We start from the raw sequence: 17982 nt of genomic DNA, 5'->3' as shown, positions 1-17982 counted from the left end.
CCCTTCACATTAAAACAAATATTATTAAGCCCTTCAATGTAATTTTAACGGGAAGCTAGCAAATGAAACAAAATAGGTTAACTGGCTTTACAGAGCTCTGAAATTTGTGAGAAGAAAAATGTGACAGCAGTGACATGAATGACCCCTAATGCTCATCCTCAATTCAGAATACAATGCTTAGAGTACTATTTTATAATACCCCACATGTATTAGCGTGACATTTGTTTAATCTAATTAGAATATGTCCAATTACTAACTCAATGGCTGCTAATTGCACTGTATAAGACACAAAACAAGACTATTTTGAGGTGTTCATGGGTTTGCATTATGCCTAGAGCTTCTGTTTCTTTCTCTCTCTCTCTCTCTCTCTCTCTCTATATATATATATTTTTTTTTTCAGTGCTTATTTTTTATCTATAGGGCAGCAGTGTGGAGTAGTGGTTAGGGCTCTGGACTCTTGACCGGAGGGTCGTGGGTTCAATCCCAGGTGGGGGACACTGCTGCTGTATTTCTGGGACTGATAAGGTATACTGCAGATATATATTTTAACTTGCACCTGTCTAACTAAAATGGCACCTGCAAACAGAAAAACGTGCCTTACGCAACATTCACAGAAACATCAATACAGGGAGTGGATAGGAAGTGCATTCTCAAAGGATTTACCAATAATTGAACTCCAGTATCCAGGGAGATATTACCATATGCTTCATATAACCCAGACAACACCAGATATTAACAAGGATTGCTGTAAATAATGAAGTACTGTATAACTCTTTCAAATACAATTCTACATTTTGGCAGATTAGCTAATATGTATTACTCGTTGGGGTGAATACAGTGCAAAGCTAAACTGAGATGGTAACTAAATCCATCATAGTTTTACAGAAGTTATTTATACAGTTCTGATTCAGGTAGCTGCTGGTGAATATGTTTGTACATGTCGTTCTCATAGTTACCATTAACATGGGATTACAGTGATGCAAAGACAATGTTCCCCTGTGAGGGGACTGTTTGCACTTTACTGTGAGTTCTTTTTTGTCTCGTTTCTGAGAACGACTGGTCTCCTCAAACAACCGGCTTTGAAATCATGCTGCATCTGCAATACACTCATTCTTCGGCAACACATCAACAGCCTTGCTGCACACTGATTAGGGGTCCTGGAGGCACTTCGTAATTGAAATGCATGTCCATGTGCTACTGAAATTAAATTACTTCTATGAAAACAATAAAATAGATAAGGAGCCCTGCAAATTCAATTAAGTGTGAACACAAGTGTCTTAAACAAGAATGATACCAATTCTAACCTTTGCTTTTGCTAAAGAAAATACGAGTCGTATTTCACCCAATGGCCCTGTTCCGTAGAGTCCCCAGTATTCATTTCTTTGCTTTGAAAGTACATCATGAAAACAGAAAACTAATTATTAATATAAGGTTTCCATTCTGTGTTGCACTCTGGGTCGCAACACCATGTGTACAGCATAAAGATTTTCTTCTTTGTATGAGGACTTTCTAGGCAGTTTAACATTTGACCCATAGCTCAGACATAATAACGTTTTCAACTGAAAAATATATTCCATCCCATCATGAAAGAAACACCAGCTACAAAAGCTCAAATTCCAGATGTAACCAATCATTTTGCACATTTCACACTTCTCAAGGAATGTTGTAAAATAATAATAATAAAAAAAAAATTATTCTTCAACTGATTGTCCCTATATTGGGCTTTCAGTGCCACGAATTTACAGCTCAAGTACTTTTTTTATTTACTGCCGTTAACCTCTAGCCTTCTTGATGAGAAACAACAAAACAACAGACACAAGAACCTATACTCCATATTACTTAAAAACACAGCTTGTGCATATACAGCACTAAAGATTACAGCAAAGCTTTCTTAAAATTGGGTTACAACCATATTATAAAATAAGCATGGGCATCTTGCATGTAAAACAAATCTGCAGACTTCCTATTCTGCTTAATTTTAATACTTCAGTTAATACTCCTGAGCTACATGTCCTCACTTAAACCTTTAAGTATTCTGTTGCTGGGTGTGTGTGCACCACCATTCTGCAGTGATGTTTTTATACCTTTCCAGTCACGACCAGGCAATAACTCACAGCCCCGGGGAGCTGGTGTGTGTGTCAGCCTCTGCACTGCATACGGCAACCATTTTCTGTGTGCCCTTGAATGACTTTCCTTTATGCAGGGGTACATGTCCATTTTTTCTTTTTCTTTTTTTTTTTAATAAAAAGGAAAACTCATCAAACATGTCTCTGCTGGAACATAACAAATGTATTATAGTAAAAACTTCCTTGTCAGCATATCTGTGTCCTATTTTATTTCCCTTCCATATATTTATAACGTTTGTAACATTATGTATTTTGTTGGCAGTTGTCCACTCAGCACAGAGATTTTAATCTATACACATCTTTGTATCCCATAGGTACAGCAATAGGAAACTCATTTGTCTTTCTCCTTCCTATTTTTGTTATTTTTTATTTGCAGCAATTACTCAGTTTACAGACACACACATATGGCACTGTGGCAGGGCGGAAGCCCATCTTGTAAATAGTGTGTCTATGGGTAAATAAAGATTGGGTATTTTGAATGTAAGTTTTGCAGGGATGGAGTTAATTCCACCCCTGCCAGAACTCACGGGAGGAATGTGGCCATTCCCTAATAAGATAATTGAGTGCTAATTTATCAATGGCCACATGTATAGGAGGAAGCTAAATCCTTTGTTTGGTGGAGATATTTGGAAGGAGTGGGATCCAAAAGTCCAGTGAAGGCACTGCTCAGCCTGGACAAGCAGAAGCATTCATTGGAAGTGTGTATTTTTTTGTTTTAACCTTTTAATTTAGCCCTTGTGCCTTGTTTATTTTGTTCCTGTGTTTTTGCTTGTTTGCGTGTCAAAAAATGTACAGACAGACACAGTCAGTGTATGTAGATACATCACTGACTTGTATCACAAGGGACTACCTAGAATGTTAAATATATTTATATTTTTTGGTTTTCAAAGCCTGTTTTATGGAGGTTATGCAATTTTATCTAGAAAATGAAGAGGTTCAACTGAATGCACTTTAACGGTATCACTTTTCAGAGAAATACACACCAGATCTGTACTGTAATGTACTGTGACAGGCTGTCTCTTGCATTTCCTATTGTGACAGACTTGTTTTGTGCAGATCTTTGTTGTCTAGCAGTTTTTCTTTGGCTGATTCACTTGACATCTGAACTGAACAGCAGTAAAACTACAGTATTACATTTTTTCTACCAGCCCATTTAACAAAAACTTTGGAAACTTTAAGATAGTTCAACAGTAATATATTATATATATATATATATATATATATATATATATATATATATATATATATATATATAATGAACATGCATTTACCCTTATATAGGTATAACAGGCAGTGTTGTGTGATACACTGCTATTACGGATTCTGTCCTATCCCCTGTCGGTGAGACTAACGTTTTTAAAACCATAGATGCAAAGGAGCCTGGCTCATTTGTATTCTGGTTTAGATGCTCGCTTGCGATGCACTGGGCTGCCTGTTCACGTCCAGCCTCTGCCCTGTTACATTGGTGCCAGGACCCGGATCTCATAATTTGGCTGTATCCGATCACTGAGGTTAAAGGGGGGGAAGAGTGTAACAGGCAGTGTTGTGTGATACACTGTCACTATAGATTCTGTCCTGTCCCCTGTCGGTGAGATGAGATGAGGTTAAAAGCGCTGAAACCACGGATGCAAACGAGCCCGTCTATTTTGCATTGTGGTTTAGACGCTCACTTGTGGAGTGTGGGGTTGCCGGTTGGCGTCCAGCCTCCGCCCTGTTACATAGGATAGGAGATGCTTCATCATGTTTGTTTTTGAAGATATTCTTTCTGTATTTATAGTCTGTGTGTGTTTTTTTTTATTAGAAAACTAGAGACATTTTATGCCCCATTTCTTCTTTTCAAATGGCAATAAATGAGCCTGGAAATATAATAAAATAAAATATAATGTTTTCACAGGAGGAAATCTGTTCTTTGCTATTCATGGGTGATAAGAGCATCTGGCCTTTCATAATACAGGACAACTTATCAGATGGTGCACTATTATGCATATTCATTATTTTTCTATCTTCATTTTACAAAAACTGTTCAAGCCTCCCTTGATTCCCATTTCTGTTTCTTCTCTGTTTAACAGCTACCTGAATCTATTTTTTCTTGTTGCGTTCTTTGACATCTTCTGTCCTACCTGGCTTTCCTACCTTCCCTGTCAATCTAGTTTTCTCCGATAGACACTCAATCAGAAAATTACTGTATACTCAATTGGACAGTAGACCTCTCTGGTTTCTGACATGCTTAAATTTGTAGCTAGTATTTCATCAATGATTTGCTGAATAAAGCAAAGGTACAGTATGCATCATAAAGCAGCCCTGTCTGATTATTATATATATATATATATATATATATATATATATATATATATATATATATATATATATATATAAGAATTGAGTTTTCTGTATAATGCACACAGAAGGTACACATAGAATACATATTACTATTGGCTACATCCCTCATGTTCTCTTCTGGTTTAATTCAATTTAATAATCGAAATACACCCCCTTCCTTTAAATTCAAATGATTCAAACAAATTGCATACCCTGTCATGTCTTTTTTTTATTCTATTTGAAAACAACATACGGTATTTATCATACATTAGACATTGGTCTGTAATCTTAAGGTCTAGAAGTTTTCTGCTTGCTCATACCATTGCCACTGGCTCATACCAGTTTAGATCACAGAAACAGGGTGACATCAGATATAAAATTGTGGTCCAGTGGTTAAAGAAAAGGGCTTGTAACCTGGAGGTCCCCAGTTCAAATCCCACCTCAGCCACTGACTCATTGTGTGACCCTGAGCAAGTCACTTAACCTCCTTGTGCTCCGTCTTTCGGGTGAGACGTAATTGTAAGTGACTATGCAGTTGATGCATTGTTCACACACCCTAGTCTCTGTAAGTCGCCTTGGATAAAGGCGTCTGCTAAATAAACAAATAATAATAATAATAATACATAAAACTGAATGAGACTTAGGTTTATGCCGTTGCCAAAGCTATACTTAATGCTATGCTATTCCCTATCCTGATTGGACTTACTTTGCATAATCGATGCTAGATCAGGCTTAACTCAGAATTACATAACATACTCACAAGAATTCTTCACATCTATACAAACAACACACAACAATAAAATATGACTGTCAAGATTAAAAGAAAAAACACAATGGAAATTTAACAATACTTACAACCATACCGTTTAGCGACACCCAGCAATCTGGAGGAAAATCCTGGAGTAGCGGCACTAGGAACTGGAGACAACCATCCCAGTGGCAAAGAAGAAGCATCATACTAATGAGATTAAATATTCTTACCACAGCACTTGCCAGGTCATAGGTCATGTGGAAGATCTAAAAAGAGAGTAGAAAAGAACACATTACATCTTTGCAAAAAAATAAAACGTATTAAGCATGCAAATATCGATTCCAGTGTAAAAGCACAAAACATACGCCTTTTTAAAATGATTTAGTATAAAGTATGAAAAACCATGCAACTTGATTTAAAAGCACTTTACTGAAGAAGATATGTATGATTGAAGTATTCAGGTTATTCAGGTAGTTCAAAAGAATATGTTCCACAGTCTTAAACATTTTCTCTTCACAAGAATAAATGTCATACATATAAGCCTCATTACATACTGACTTAAAACTTAACATAGTTTGTAGCGAGAGGGATTTATTCAATTGATCTAAACTGCAACAGATCTAAATCCAGATGCCAGTTAAATCATTAAAAAAGGGCATCATTTGGGATCTGAATGAGGAGGGGTAAAAAAGTGGTGAGAGCAAAATCATAGTTTGTCAGTTTAGTGTTTTTGACACGTTGTCTTTATAGTCAAACTACCATGAGGATTTGTTGCTACATTAACAAAATACTGTTGATGGGTGTTGCCTGTCTGATGACACTGTGAAATCACCTTTAGACCTTGGCTGAAATATAGAAGATATAGTTATAGTAACAATCTACTGTACAGTACATTGCATGGTGCAGGCCTGTACAGTATGCAATGAGTTTTATGGATATAAGACTTCAGAAATCAGGTAATGCAATGCAAAATCAGTTTTGTGATGCTTTTGTTCAGCCAGTGACAAACAGTAGCTGCTGCACCAATCTCTTTTCACAATTAAAGGAAGTTTTAGGTTGTGTCTAGATCTAGATTGTTTTGTGAACATTTATAATGCAGGTAAGAAGAAACCATGAGTAGCTGTCATTTTATATTGAAACCAGGTATTGATGCTACGAAACAGTCCCTTGTTTTTTAAACACAATGATGTCTCGTGCCCATGCATGGCTAATAATAGCTGGGTGTTTCCCCTCATTGAAAAGTAAGTGCAGTAGCAGAGAAGAGGCTGTCTCCATCAAGATCTCTCAGCTCAGCTCAGATCACCGCTAGCTCACCGCTACCACCCCTGCGCTGACTCGGGAGGGCGAAGACAAACACACACTGTCCTCCGTAGCGTGTGCCGTCAGCCGACTGCTTTTTTTCACACTGCGGACTCACCATGCAGCCACCCAAGAGCTACAGCGTCGGAGGACAATGCAGCTCTCGGGCAGCTTACAGGCAAGCCCACAGGCGCCCAGCCAGACTACAGGTGTCGCCGATGCGCGGTGAACCGAGGCCACCCTGGCCGACCTAAACCCCAACCCCCCCCCCCCCCCCCCCCGGGGGACGGTCAACCAATTGTGCGCCACCCCCTGGGAGCTCCTGTCCACGGTTGGCTGTGGAATAGCCTTGACTTGAACTCGCGACGTCCAGACTATAGATCCTGCACTTCACGTGGAGCATCTTTACTGGATGCGCCACTCGGGAGCCCCTCAAGATCTCTTTTAATGTGTCAACTACCGGTTGTCCCTGTCCATTTTTGATTTTAGCTTGAGCCATTTCAGAATCCTGCATACCCCTGTACACCCCTTTCATTTTTAGAAGACCGCTTTAGTGCTGCTATGAAATTTAAGTACACAAATCATATTTGAAAATAACTATAACAATTCATGTATACTGGTATACAAGCTGACATTCTGAAACACTGCTGAACACAAAAAACAATAGCGCACAAAGGGTTAATACATTATCAAATAGGAGGCATATACTTCCTAAATAATCTGAATTTTCTTCATGAAAATATTACACATTCACAGCAGCTCTGTAATACAAGCATTCTTACAAAGGAAGCATATTTATTATTAGAAGAACGATAAACACTGGTATATGGTGCACTGTTGAGCAATACGTAAGGCAGGGGGTAAATGTTGATTTGAAAGTTGTTTATAATTACACAGGCACAATCTGTTTAAATAAAATATTCTTATTTCCGAGACGATGAAATTGTTTTGTCCCGAGGAGTCTCAGGAAAGAACTGTGTTTTTCTGACTCCCTTCAGGTTATACCAGCTCACCACACTGCCTTATGGGTTTCATGGGGCTCCAGCCACTTCCCAGCAGATGATGGGCTGTACCAAGCAGCCCCATCAGCAACACACTGTTGCCTACATAGATGATGTGATAATTCACAGCGTGGATTGGTAGAATCATCTGCTTAGGGTAGCAGCCGTGTTGCAATCCTTGGGGGAGGCCAGACTCACTACTAACCTGAAGAGGTGTGCAATTGGGAAGAGTGAGTCAGAGTATTTGGGATATCGACTTGGAGGGGCAGATAAATCAGACAGCTGATTGCAAAAGTTCAGGCCTTGGCTGATTGTCTGGGGAGGGGGGGGGGGGGAGGGGAGGGGGGGGGTCTGCACTACACACCCTTGTTCTTCCGTGTTCGGCCGAAAGGTGAACGTCTGCTGAAAGTAACCATGAACACTTTAAACTCAGGAGAGCAAAACAACAAACCAGTAAACGTATGTTACCCTGTTAATCTGTGCAACTGAAGTCACCGTGTTTGTAACTGGGACTTGTCATTGCTCGTGGATCAGGTTTAGTTTATGGGATCAGGGAACGATCCCCAGCCAGTATAGCGAGGGTGTGTAGCGCAGCGTACTCTGATTTGAGCATGACTCTGATTTCAGCATCGTACTCTGAATTGAGCACGTGCCTCAATTTAGTGGAGGTAGTGCTCGACCACTGTTTGGTCAACTTTTATTTTCTAGTTGTTTTTGAACAGTTTTTCTTTTTTTTGGCCTTTTATATTTTTATTTTCATGTTCTCCCACACCAGCACTACCATTGCTGGTACCCTAATGGTGGCCACTTACCACTGCAACTGAGTTGCAATAAGAACTGTGCATTCAACTGCACACATGTGTGGCCTGTCAAGTGCAATTTCTGTGTCCGGCTACTTTATAACAGTGAACAACCCACACCTCCCTTTCACATTCCTGATTTCAGATTGAATGTTTTGTTACTATCATGGACACAAATTAGTCCCTGTCACAAAGACGGCCGGAGTAGGTGGCGTCAGACCAGAGCCAGGAAATAAAATGACAGAGAGGTGTGGTTTGGTGGAGCTGAGCGAATGGTTTCGCTCAGCATTTAATAAATAAACAGAACAGCAAAATGAAAAGGTTGTACAAACAAAACACAGGGCACGGCACTATATGCCAAAATAAAGAGACAAACAAAACAAACACAGTGAGTGAAACACTTATATTTACGTTCTTACTTTCATTACTATTTAGTTTCTCCTTCTCCACACTCGTTCTCCACTCACCGAACACCCAACCCCGAGTGAAAGAAATGTGCATCTATATATACTGTTGTGCTGGGATTCAATTACTAATTAATTATTCACTTGAATCCCAGCACGTGAATTAATTCTGTGCAACCCCGTGCTCACATACTATACTTTAAATGCACGTGAAGTGATTTGTGCCCTCCTCGTGCCTAAATACAAATCTACATTTTTAAATACACGTGAAACACAGACCCGTTTATATCCCGTGTACCAATCTCTATACACCAACATTAACACACGCAACATACAACACTTAACACACAAATGCACACAGGGGCGGAGCACATTGCCACAGTCCCCCATCTTTCTTGATATTGTATGTTGTAACTGAGTGTCAAGGATCTTTTGGAAATATGTTGTTGCAACTCTTTGATGTATATGTGCAGTCAGCTTTTTTTATTCTTTGTTGCTTTATTTGCCTTCGAAAAAAGTAGAAAAGTCAAACAAAATTAAGAATTTGCAGTGTTATTAAAGATGCATAAACCCAAACACACCTTTTTGTAAGCCATGTAAGATGTACTGTATGACAAATAAAATTGAACAATTGTTACTCTATTAAGAAAAACAGTATGTCATATTCTAATTATAACTGTAAATTGTTAACATCTAGAAATAATACCAATTCAACCCTTGTACAGTAATTAATTGCCAGTACCGTAAATATAAAGTCAGACTGTAAGTGTTCAGTTCAATTGAATATATTATTACATCCAAATGTACATGTTCGTGTTGGTATTTTTTATGTTGTCCTCCAGTTAAAGATTTCTGGAAATAAGTAGGATATATCCACAGCCTATGATATAGATAAATCATATATTTATATAAATTATTCGATACAAAAAGTGGTATTCTGTTTTCAAGTTCATTGTTCACTAATTATGTTGTAATTAGGCAGTCATGCACAACTAAGATGGTTCCTTATGTGCATTTAACGCACAGCCAATTTAAAGCTCATTTCTCCCTAGAAACAGAAATTGCATTTGCTTGAACTGATGATACTCTGAATTTGTTACAGTTCTTTTAAATACATATGTAAACTAAATTATCAATATCAGCACCTTGAACCATGTATAATGATAACTGTATTAAACAAATATTAGGATACACCCATATCTTATTGTGCATTTCTCATCCATTCATTTGTTTTTTCGATTATTACATTTTAATAAAAAATAGTCAACCTATTTATGTATATTCAATTATTTTTTAAATTACATAAATGTATGTAGCTTATACAGTAATTGTAGCTGTTGTGAAATGCATGCCAACATATTATTGCAAAGGACTACAACATAATTTAACAAGAATACATTTAAAGTATATGATGTTACTGTACTCATAACCAACTGATATTTTGTACCTGTTGCAAAAATAATGTATCTTGGGTAATCTAATCAGGCAGCAAAACATGCTCAACATACTAGCACTGTGTTGTTGCTGCATTATCTATATGGATGCTGATGCAACTGCTGATGATTTGGGGCAGCCCTTGTGCAGTGCCATGACACACATTGCATGTGATTGTAACCTGGGATGTTCCCTTGTTTTCCTGGAAAGCATACTGCAATCAGACACCTGCTGTGTCTCAAAACCAAGACTATCAAGGAAAAACTGGGGCAGATGGCTACCCTACAATTAGAAGTGAACCTTACAGTTGGTTCTATAGCTTGCACAGTGCCTTGTGATGCCTGACATGAAATGTGGTGTAGAAGTATTATGATTATTATCAACCCATTTGTGAATAATGTACTGTTCACTGGCTGCTGTGGAAGTAGAGTACAGCTTTAGGTAATACAACTGTGGAATGAAGGACATAAAGCACTTATGGAAAATATTCAGCCTATATAATTGCTTACATCGGTCCGCCTTTTGTGCTGAGCTGGGAATCACTAAATACTGATTGCTCCTTGTTGATCCTCCTTCCCTTATATCTTGAGACAAAACACTGTGTAAAAAGTACATTATTAAAGGAACTTCTCATGGGGTTTTATTATTGGAAGTAAACTGAATGGCAGTAGCATTAGACACAGTATTCAAAGACTGCAATACAGCTATACTGCATACAGATAATACAACAGCTCCTTTTAGCAAAACTGCAAAACTATTAGTTTTGAGCTTGTTATTCTAGCAGTAACTACATTTTTATTTTTTGCAACATTACTTTAGTGGTAGAACTTGCTGTTTGTTCTATATGACTTTGTTATATTATATAAACTTAAATTATAGTAACCACAAAGACTAATTCTGCTTTGTTCAACTGCTGTGGGGTTCTAATTAGTTGGAGGTACTGTAGCGGGATCTTGATGTTTGTGTGTATGTGTGGGTAGCTGTTATTTCCTACATATTGTAATGAATCTTCTTCTCGCTGCCAATCAGTTAATAATACTGACATCAGTATTACACTGCTGAGCTTGATTTAATTGAATGGTAAGACTTTTGTCTTTGAACTGTATGGTTTGTGGTTCACATCCAGCTCTTCCCTTTCCATTCAATTCAGTGGGCTAAGATGCCAGTTCATTGCACCATCTGTGGGTTCTTCAGACATATGTCTATAAAGATTGAGCTCGCTTGCTATGGCACCTCATAAGCAGCAAAATGCCAACAATTACATTGTCTTCCCTAATGTCTGCTGTTGCTAAGTTTCATTTCTGTACAACAGATAAATCCCTCTTTATGTCTGTGAACTGATGACTTTGAGAAAGGATCATCTATAGGAAAATAATATTTCTATTACTTTTTCAAATCATTGTGTTATCTATTATATTATTAAGCATGCAACACAATGTAAATAATTGTAGATAGCATAAAGAGTGCCATTGTACAATATAGTAGAGCCCAAAAGCTTACTGAAACTACAAAACAGGAAGACCCTTAAAAGGGGATTTATTACTCTATCCTCAATCTAAAACTAATGGCTAAAATCCACTTTCCTGTTTTATTGGACACTGTGACATTTGTACAGCTATTTGACCATAAAAACTGAAAGCACTAATGGGCATTCATTGTGATTGAAATTACTCTCAGTGTGCAAAACATTTCTAATAGATATCTGCCACAATAAATTATAGAATTCATAAAAGTTGCTGAAGGGTGAAAGCCAGATGAATCTTAAATAAAATATATTTGCCTAAAAACATTGCCTCCCCAACATATGTGAGAGACTGACGACATACCTAATTAAAGAAGAAATCAAGTACTGGACTACAGTTTATTACTGCCATCAGCCATACTAAAATACAGTAGGGACAGTAATAAACTTGCTGATAGCATGGAATAATGTTACAAAATGTTACACATAACCACTGTGCTTCAATGCATCCTATAAAATACTGCCCTGTAAAAAATACTAATCCTTATTTTACCATTATAGGCAGAAACCATACTTTTAGCTGCCATTGCACATGTACTAAACAACACTCTCTGCAAAAGAAAGAATAAAGACATACAGTATCCATACATATAAAACTGATTTTAGATGCACTACAGAGAAATTTTATATACAATTTGTAAAAATAATAAATAACTTATTCACCCTGAAGAAGTCCTTCACATTTAATATTTATCAGGGAATCTCAAGTTACATAACGATCCATTCATGTTTAAGCTGTCTGATTTTTTTTAGAATGTGGCACCGTAGTTACCATATCTAAATATATAAAGTTAATATGCACTGTTTTATTCAGAGAACATCATTTTACTGTAGATTCAAAGCCATAAGTGCTTATTTACTGTGCCAGTCATAAAACAGTGGTAACTTAAATCTGATAAATCCATTTTGAAAGAATTCCTGCAAGGATAATGCACCCAAATCAACACCTAAGTTAATATCCAAATCAATGTTGATTATGAGATCCTGAGCTGTATTTATGGGTAAAATGTAGACTAATGCCACCTCCATCCCCCTAGGTGGTTAGTGTGAGGTTTAGTAACAAGGAGGGGCTGGCATACTTGTCTTGGCTATCAGTTGCAGCATTCCATTTCATATTTTAATAGCGTCTGATGTTAATTTGGCAAGTCCAGTTTTAACTATTTTACCAACTATGTCCATCTGGTGGCCTTTCCTGTTAAAAGCATACTGAACTGCAGAGTCAAGTTTGGTAAAAACACAGATAAGTATGATAAATCATGATAAAACACAGTAAATGCACAGTATACAGTCTGTTTTACACAGGTTTAGGCTACAGATTCAATTGGGGCAAAATCAGTACAAGTACTGCAGTTTAGAATATACATTTGTTTCATTCACCTTTGACAGCTATGTGACCACCAGCCAACCCCTCACATATTACACGAACATTTGCTGCCTCTCTAATCCAAAAACCTTTACTACAACGTGTATGTGAGTTAAAACAAAAGACACGATTCATTCAGAATGTACTGATTACTCATGTCCTATAATAACATGCAGGTGTCTGTGATTTTCCATTGGTATAATACTGCACAGTGTAATAGGCAGGCAGTGCTCAACCAGTAATGCTGAGAATACTGCTGAGTAAACACTGGCAGAAAAACACACTGAGTTTACAAATGAAGATTAGCAACATTAATCCTGAGGTGCAAGTGTCTGTGATGGATTACCAGTTTTACCCAGCAGTGCAGCAATCAGTGTGCAGGTGTCTGTGATTGACGGCACCTGGTTTGTCCTCTGGAGATTCTTTAGCAAACTTTGAGAGATACAGTATTCTGTTTATTTCAGATCGGATCTGTCTGATAATCTTGTTTAAAGAGTATATATTTAAATTATACAAATGTAATTTTTAATAGATGTTTGACAGTAGGAGATAATGGTGTGCTAACAAGGGACGAGCCTTGATGGGCCGAATGGCCTTTTCTCGTTCTCAAACTTGTCTTATGTTCTTTTGTGACTGTTACTGTACTGGTTGGCTAAATTATTCTGTACAAAAGACAAATATCTGTACAAATTTCTTAATTTAGATATTTTGGTAATACTTTGAAGTAAATTATGACAGGGTAAGTTCGGCAGCTCATTTTAAACTTCTCCTTTAAAAGATAACAATGAAAATGCCTTGTTATATAATGCACAACTTTTCTGATACATCTGAGTGCTAAAACAGAAACATTACTAAGACAGCTGCTGTGCCTGCCCAACCAGGGAGACATCAAAATGACACTGAAAACATAAGCCAACTTTGAAAAAACACCATTCTATTATTCTTTCTAACATAGAGAATGAAGTATGCATGTGTATTCATATGATGTAATGGCAAGGGAGGGTTATGTACAAAAAAAAAACATATTTTATAAATACATGAAAGAATCTTTGTATTGTATTTTATTTTTCTGTACAGTAGATATTGATCCCCCCAGATGAAAACAACATTGCAGAGTAGACGAAGAGGAGACAGCAGATCAAACCAGCAGAAAAAAAGTAGGAGGGATACACCTGAGTCCAAGTGAAAGTAAAACTTGTACAAAATGATAGTGGCTTATTGGGATATGCTAATGAGATGTAAGAATATTGGTTTAGAATTAAATCTAGTATATTTGCCACTTAATGAACACTGTTTATGGCCAATTAGTATATTTTACAATGTTCTGTGTGTTTATATAGAGCTAAATAGATGAACAAACCATAAATACTGCAGCTGCTTGTACTGCATTTTACTCTAGAGCACATGCTTCAGTATCTAACTTTGCGTGCAATGCCTGAGAAGCTAAGAGCCTGAGAAAAGCAGAAACAGCCTGACTCTCACGAGACTGTGCCCTGAAAATGCACGGCTGATTGGCTGCCTGCATCCCTGCCTCTGAACCTCAAGTAAATGGAGAAGAGTACATTTAAGAGATGCCAACAAGCTATATAACACAAATCCAACTGGACCAGTACTGGAGTGGAGTTACTGCATTTGTTTAATGCTTGATTTAAAATCCTAGTCCTTTGGCACAGAATTATTTTTTATATGTTCACAAATCTTCTTCCAGAAGCAAAGGGGAGAGTGCTTTGAAAGAGAACAGACAGATACTGTGAACAAACACATTAAGAGGCTTTTGACAGGACCAGGAATATGTTATATACAGTCTACAGCAGGACAGAAAAGCAATCCTATTTAAAAATGAAAGGATTCAATACGTTATATATATAATATCAGACTTGTATGATTTTAAAACCAGTAAGCTATTAGCGTCATTCCATTCAAATCTTTACCTTTCAACTTTGCCAGTAAAGCTCAACATGTATATGGACAGAGAGCACATTGGGCCCACACAGTTGAAAGTCACATGGTTTGACTGTAATGAAGAAGGCGGTTCAGGGCTGGCACTTAGCATTTCCCAGGCAAGCTGAAGGCCAGAAAATAATAATAATAATAATAATAATAATAATAATAATAATAATAATAATAATAATAATAATAACTAAATATTAGAGCAACAGACCTCAAACCAGTCAAAATGATTGCAAACACCTAAATAAAGAAAATGCAAAAAAAAAAAAAAAAATGACATTTGAACCTGCATAATCTTTAACTATTAACAACATGGCTCCAAACAACCCTCAAATTACTTTCAGTCCTTCCCTCACTTGAATATATCCCAGAAGAACACTAACAACACATTGCATTCACCACAACCTGTTTTAAAAACACACGCACGACAAAACTGAAGATTTGTGGAAACATCCTTTTCCAGAATATAGAATGCAAAGATGCACAGTATCCCAGAAAACATTTGCAATGATCAATTAAACAGGCATTACAGAAAAAAATAAATAACTGCATTCTTCTTTGTTCACTACATGCTACTTGTCTTTTGCTAAAGTTCTACAGAATGATTTTCTAATTTTAATCACTCTAAGTTAACTCAATCAATATTGCAACGCCAGCCTCTTAGCATATCCACCCAGCCTATACTTCATGTCTCTTGTTTATCATGGTCACCATAAATTATTTTCCAAATCACAATTAAATTGTAATCTTTGCATGCTCCATTACTCAAAGTGAGCATCAATCAGCAGAATCAAGTCTTGGAATGATGCACAGGGGTTAAAGAAAAGGGCTTGTAACCAGAAGGTCCCTGGTTCAAATCCCGGCTCACTCACTGACTCACTGTGTGACACAGAGCAAGTCACTTAACCTCCTTGTGCTGTCTTTCGGGTGAGACGTTGTTGTAAGTGACTCTGCAGCTGATGCATAGTTCACACAGCCTAGTCTTTGTAAGTCGCCTTGGATAAAGACGTCTGCTAAATAAACTAATAATAATAATAATAATAATAATAATAATAATAATAATAATAATAGTAATTTATACATCATGGCTTTGGAAGCATGGCTTCACATGAAATACTTTATCAAGATAACAAAAAATGGGCATCTAAATCATTATTTTACAATGACCTTGATAGTCCTTACTAGCTGTACATGGCTAATTGTGATTTGTACAGTAGCTATGACTGACATATTGGTTCAGAAAAGTAACCTGATGCTTCAAGCCCTTTGTATTTCATCCTGCTTATAAGTGCAGTAAAACACCTGTCCAATGCCAGTGACCCCACCCATCACCACTGAGTAGGCTGAATAAAACAAAGGAAGCTGCTTTCATGAGAGCAGCTGATCTGGAAAGACCAATAAACTGGTGAGATTATTAGATCATTGGTGTTTTACAGTTTTGTGGTACTGATACGTTTAAAGAATAGGTTCTTAGAGAGTTACAACCACATTTACATAAATACTGTACATTAATATATAAATATAAATGTATATCACTTCTGAGAGGTGAACAAAAATACAGACCACTTTGTTAGAAAACAGTATACTGGTAACAGCAAAAATGCTGCAATATATCTTAGCTGTACATTCATGATTTATACAATAAATACATTTAGAAAAAAGCTTAGAATACAGCTTAGGTACAGCAACATTCATTCTTAAGATTTAACAAATTAAATAAAATAAGCTGTTTAGAATTTGACTTTTTAATATGGAAAATAGAAACAGGCAAGCTTGTACCACTTAAATTGCATTTGGAATTCTGAGTAATTCTGAGTTCAACTAAATTGTAGCCTCAAACCCTCCAAGCATAAAATGCTTGAAAACCGTGGGAATAAGGTGGAGACGAAGAGGAAAACACGAAAAGCTATAGGGCTGCAAAAGAAGACTTTGGAGCAAGCTGCCAGGCAAGCTGAGAAGCAGCCAGCGTAAGAGCAAGATTAAAGGCCATTGAGTACTGCAAGCCAGGATGGTTCTGATAAAAGACCTCAGGTGGCCTGATATTATTATCCAAACACGTGGGATATTCATAGACCAGCAGCTGTTTCAATAACAGTAACCAGTGCTGATTCTTTCAGATACTCCTTACATGCATAACTTGCTACTGGAGAATCATTCCATTAGAATTGAAATATAATAATGTTAAACTACATTATTCTGCAATAACTAACTGTACTTCCTCCTGCATGTGTATTATTATAATAATAATAACTATTATTATTATTAGGAGTAGTCGTAGTATTGGCTATATTTTTTGTTTGTTTGTTTGTTTGACAAAATGGCTTTTCAAGCTAAGTCTGCATAATCTATATTCAGTAATGTTTTAAATGTAAAACTTAATACCGACTACAGTAACTGATGAATATGGGGTTATTATTTTATTATTATTTGTATTGTGTTTTTTTTTTTATTTCTAAATTTAGAGTCATGAAATATATCTAATATATCACATTACAACTTTTTTGTTTAACATTTGAAACAAGTATATGGGTTATTTGGCTAAGAAATATTTAGATGTTAGCTGCATAACCCTATTTAAAACAATAAACACTCCTAAGTGCAGAACATGTACAGTTTTCTAATATTTTCTACTAAGGCACCAATTTTATTTTGTTCTCCCCAATCTAAATGAGCATTTCCTCTGGTATTTATGGTTAATGCAATGCAGTACTGTGAATTGCTTTTAATTACAAGTGTTTCAACACCAATTACTGTATCAGATTCCCCTCAGTGACTGTATAGGCACCGGCAACAGGAAATGACGTTAATAAACCTGCAATGGCCTCACGATGGCAATACTACATTCAGCCTTTATGCAGTATGAATGTAATATAATTAACAACATAAACTGTGCATGCAATACTGTTGATTTTAATAAAAGCTTATGTTAACTCCTCAATGATTCTCAGTTTGAATTTGTGGGCAGTCAATAGTAATAACATTTTCTAAAAAATGTTTTAAATCACACATTGTT

At 36.7% G+C, this 17982-nt stretch overlaps 1 protein-coding gene across 1 annotated transcript in view; it reads right to left on the bottom strand.

The window, feature by feature from the left end:
• LOC117408873 (potassium/sodium hyperpolarization-activated cyclic nucleotide-gated channel 1-like) overlaps positions 1-17982 on the bottom strand; it is an 85255-nt gene that overhangs the window by 52967 nt on the left and 14306 nt on the right. Inside the window, exon 3 of the mRNA XM_034014251.3 lies at positions 5301-5462. Coding sequence (XP_033870142.1) covers positions 5301-5462 — 162 coding nt within the window. The remainder of the gene's footprint in view (positions 1-5300; positions 5463-17982) is intronic.

This window comes from Acipenser ruthenus, chromosome 2 (assembly GCF_902713425.1).
Source record: "Acipenser ruthenus chromosome 2, fAciRut3.2 maternal haplotype, whole genome shotgun sequence".
In the NCBI taxonomy this organism is placed as follows: Eukaryota; Metazoa; Chordata; class Actinopteri; order Acipenseriformes; family Acipenseridae; genus Acipenser; species Acipenser ruthenus.
This window is presented reverse-complemented; position numbering and strand designations above follow the sequence as displayed.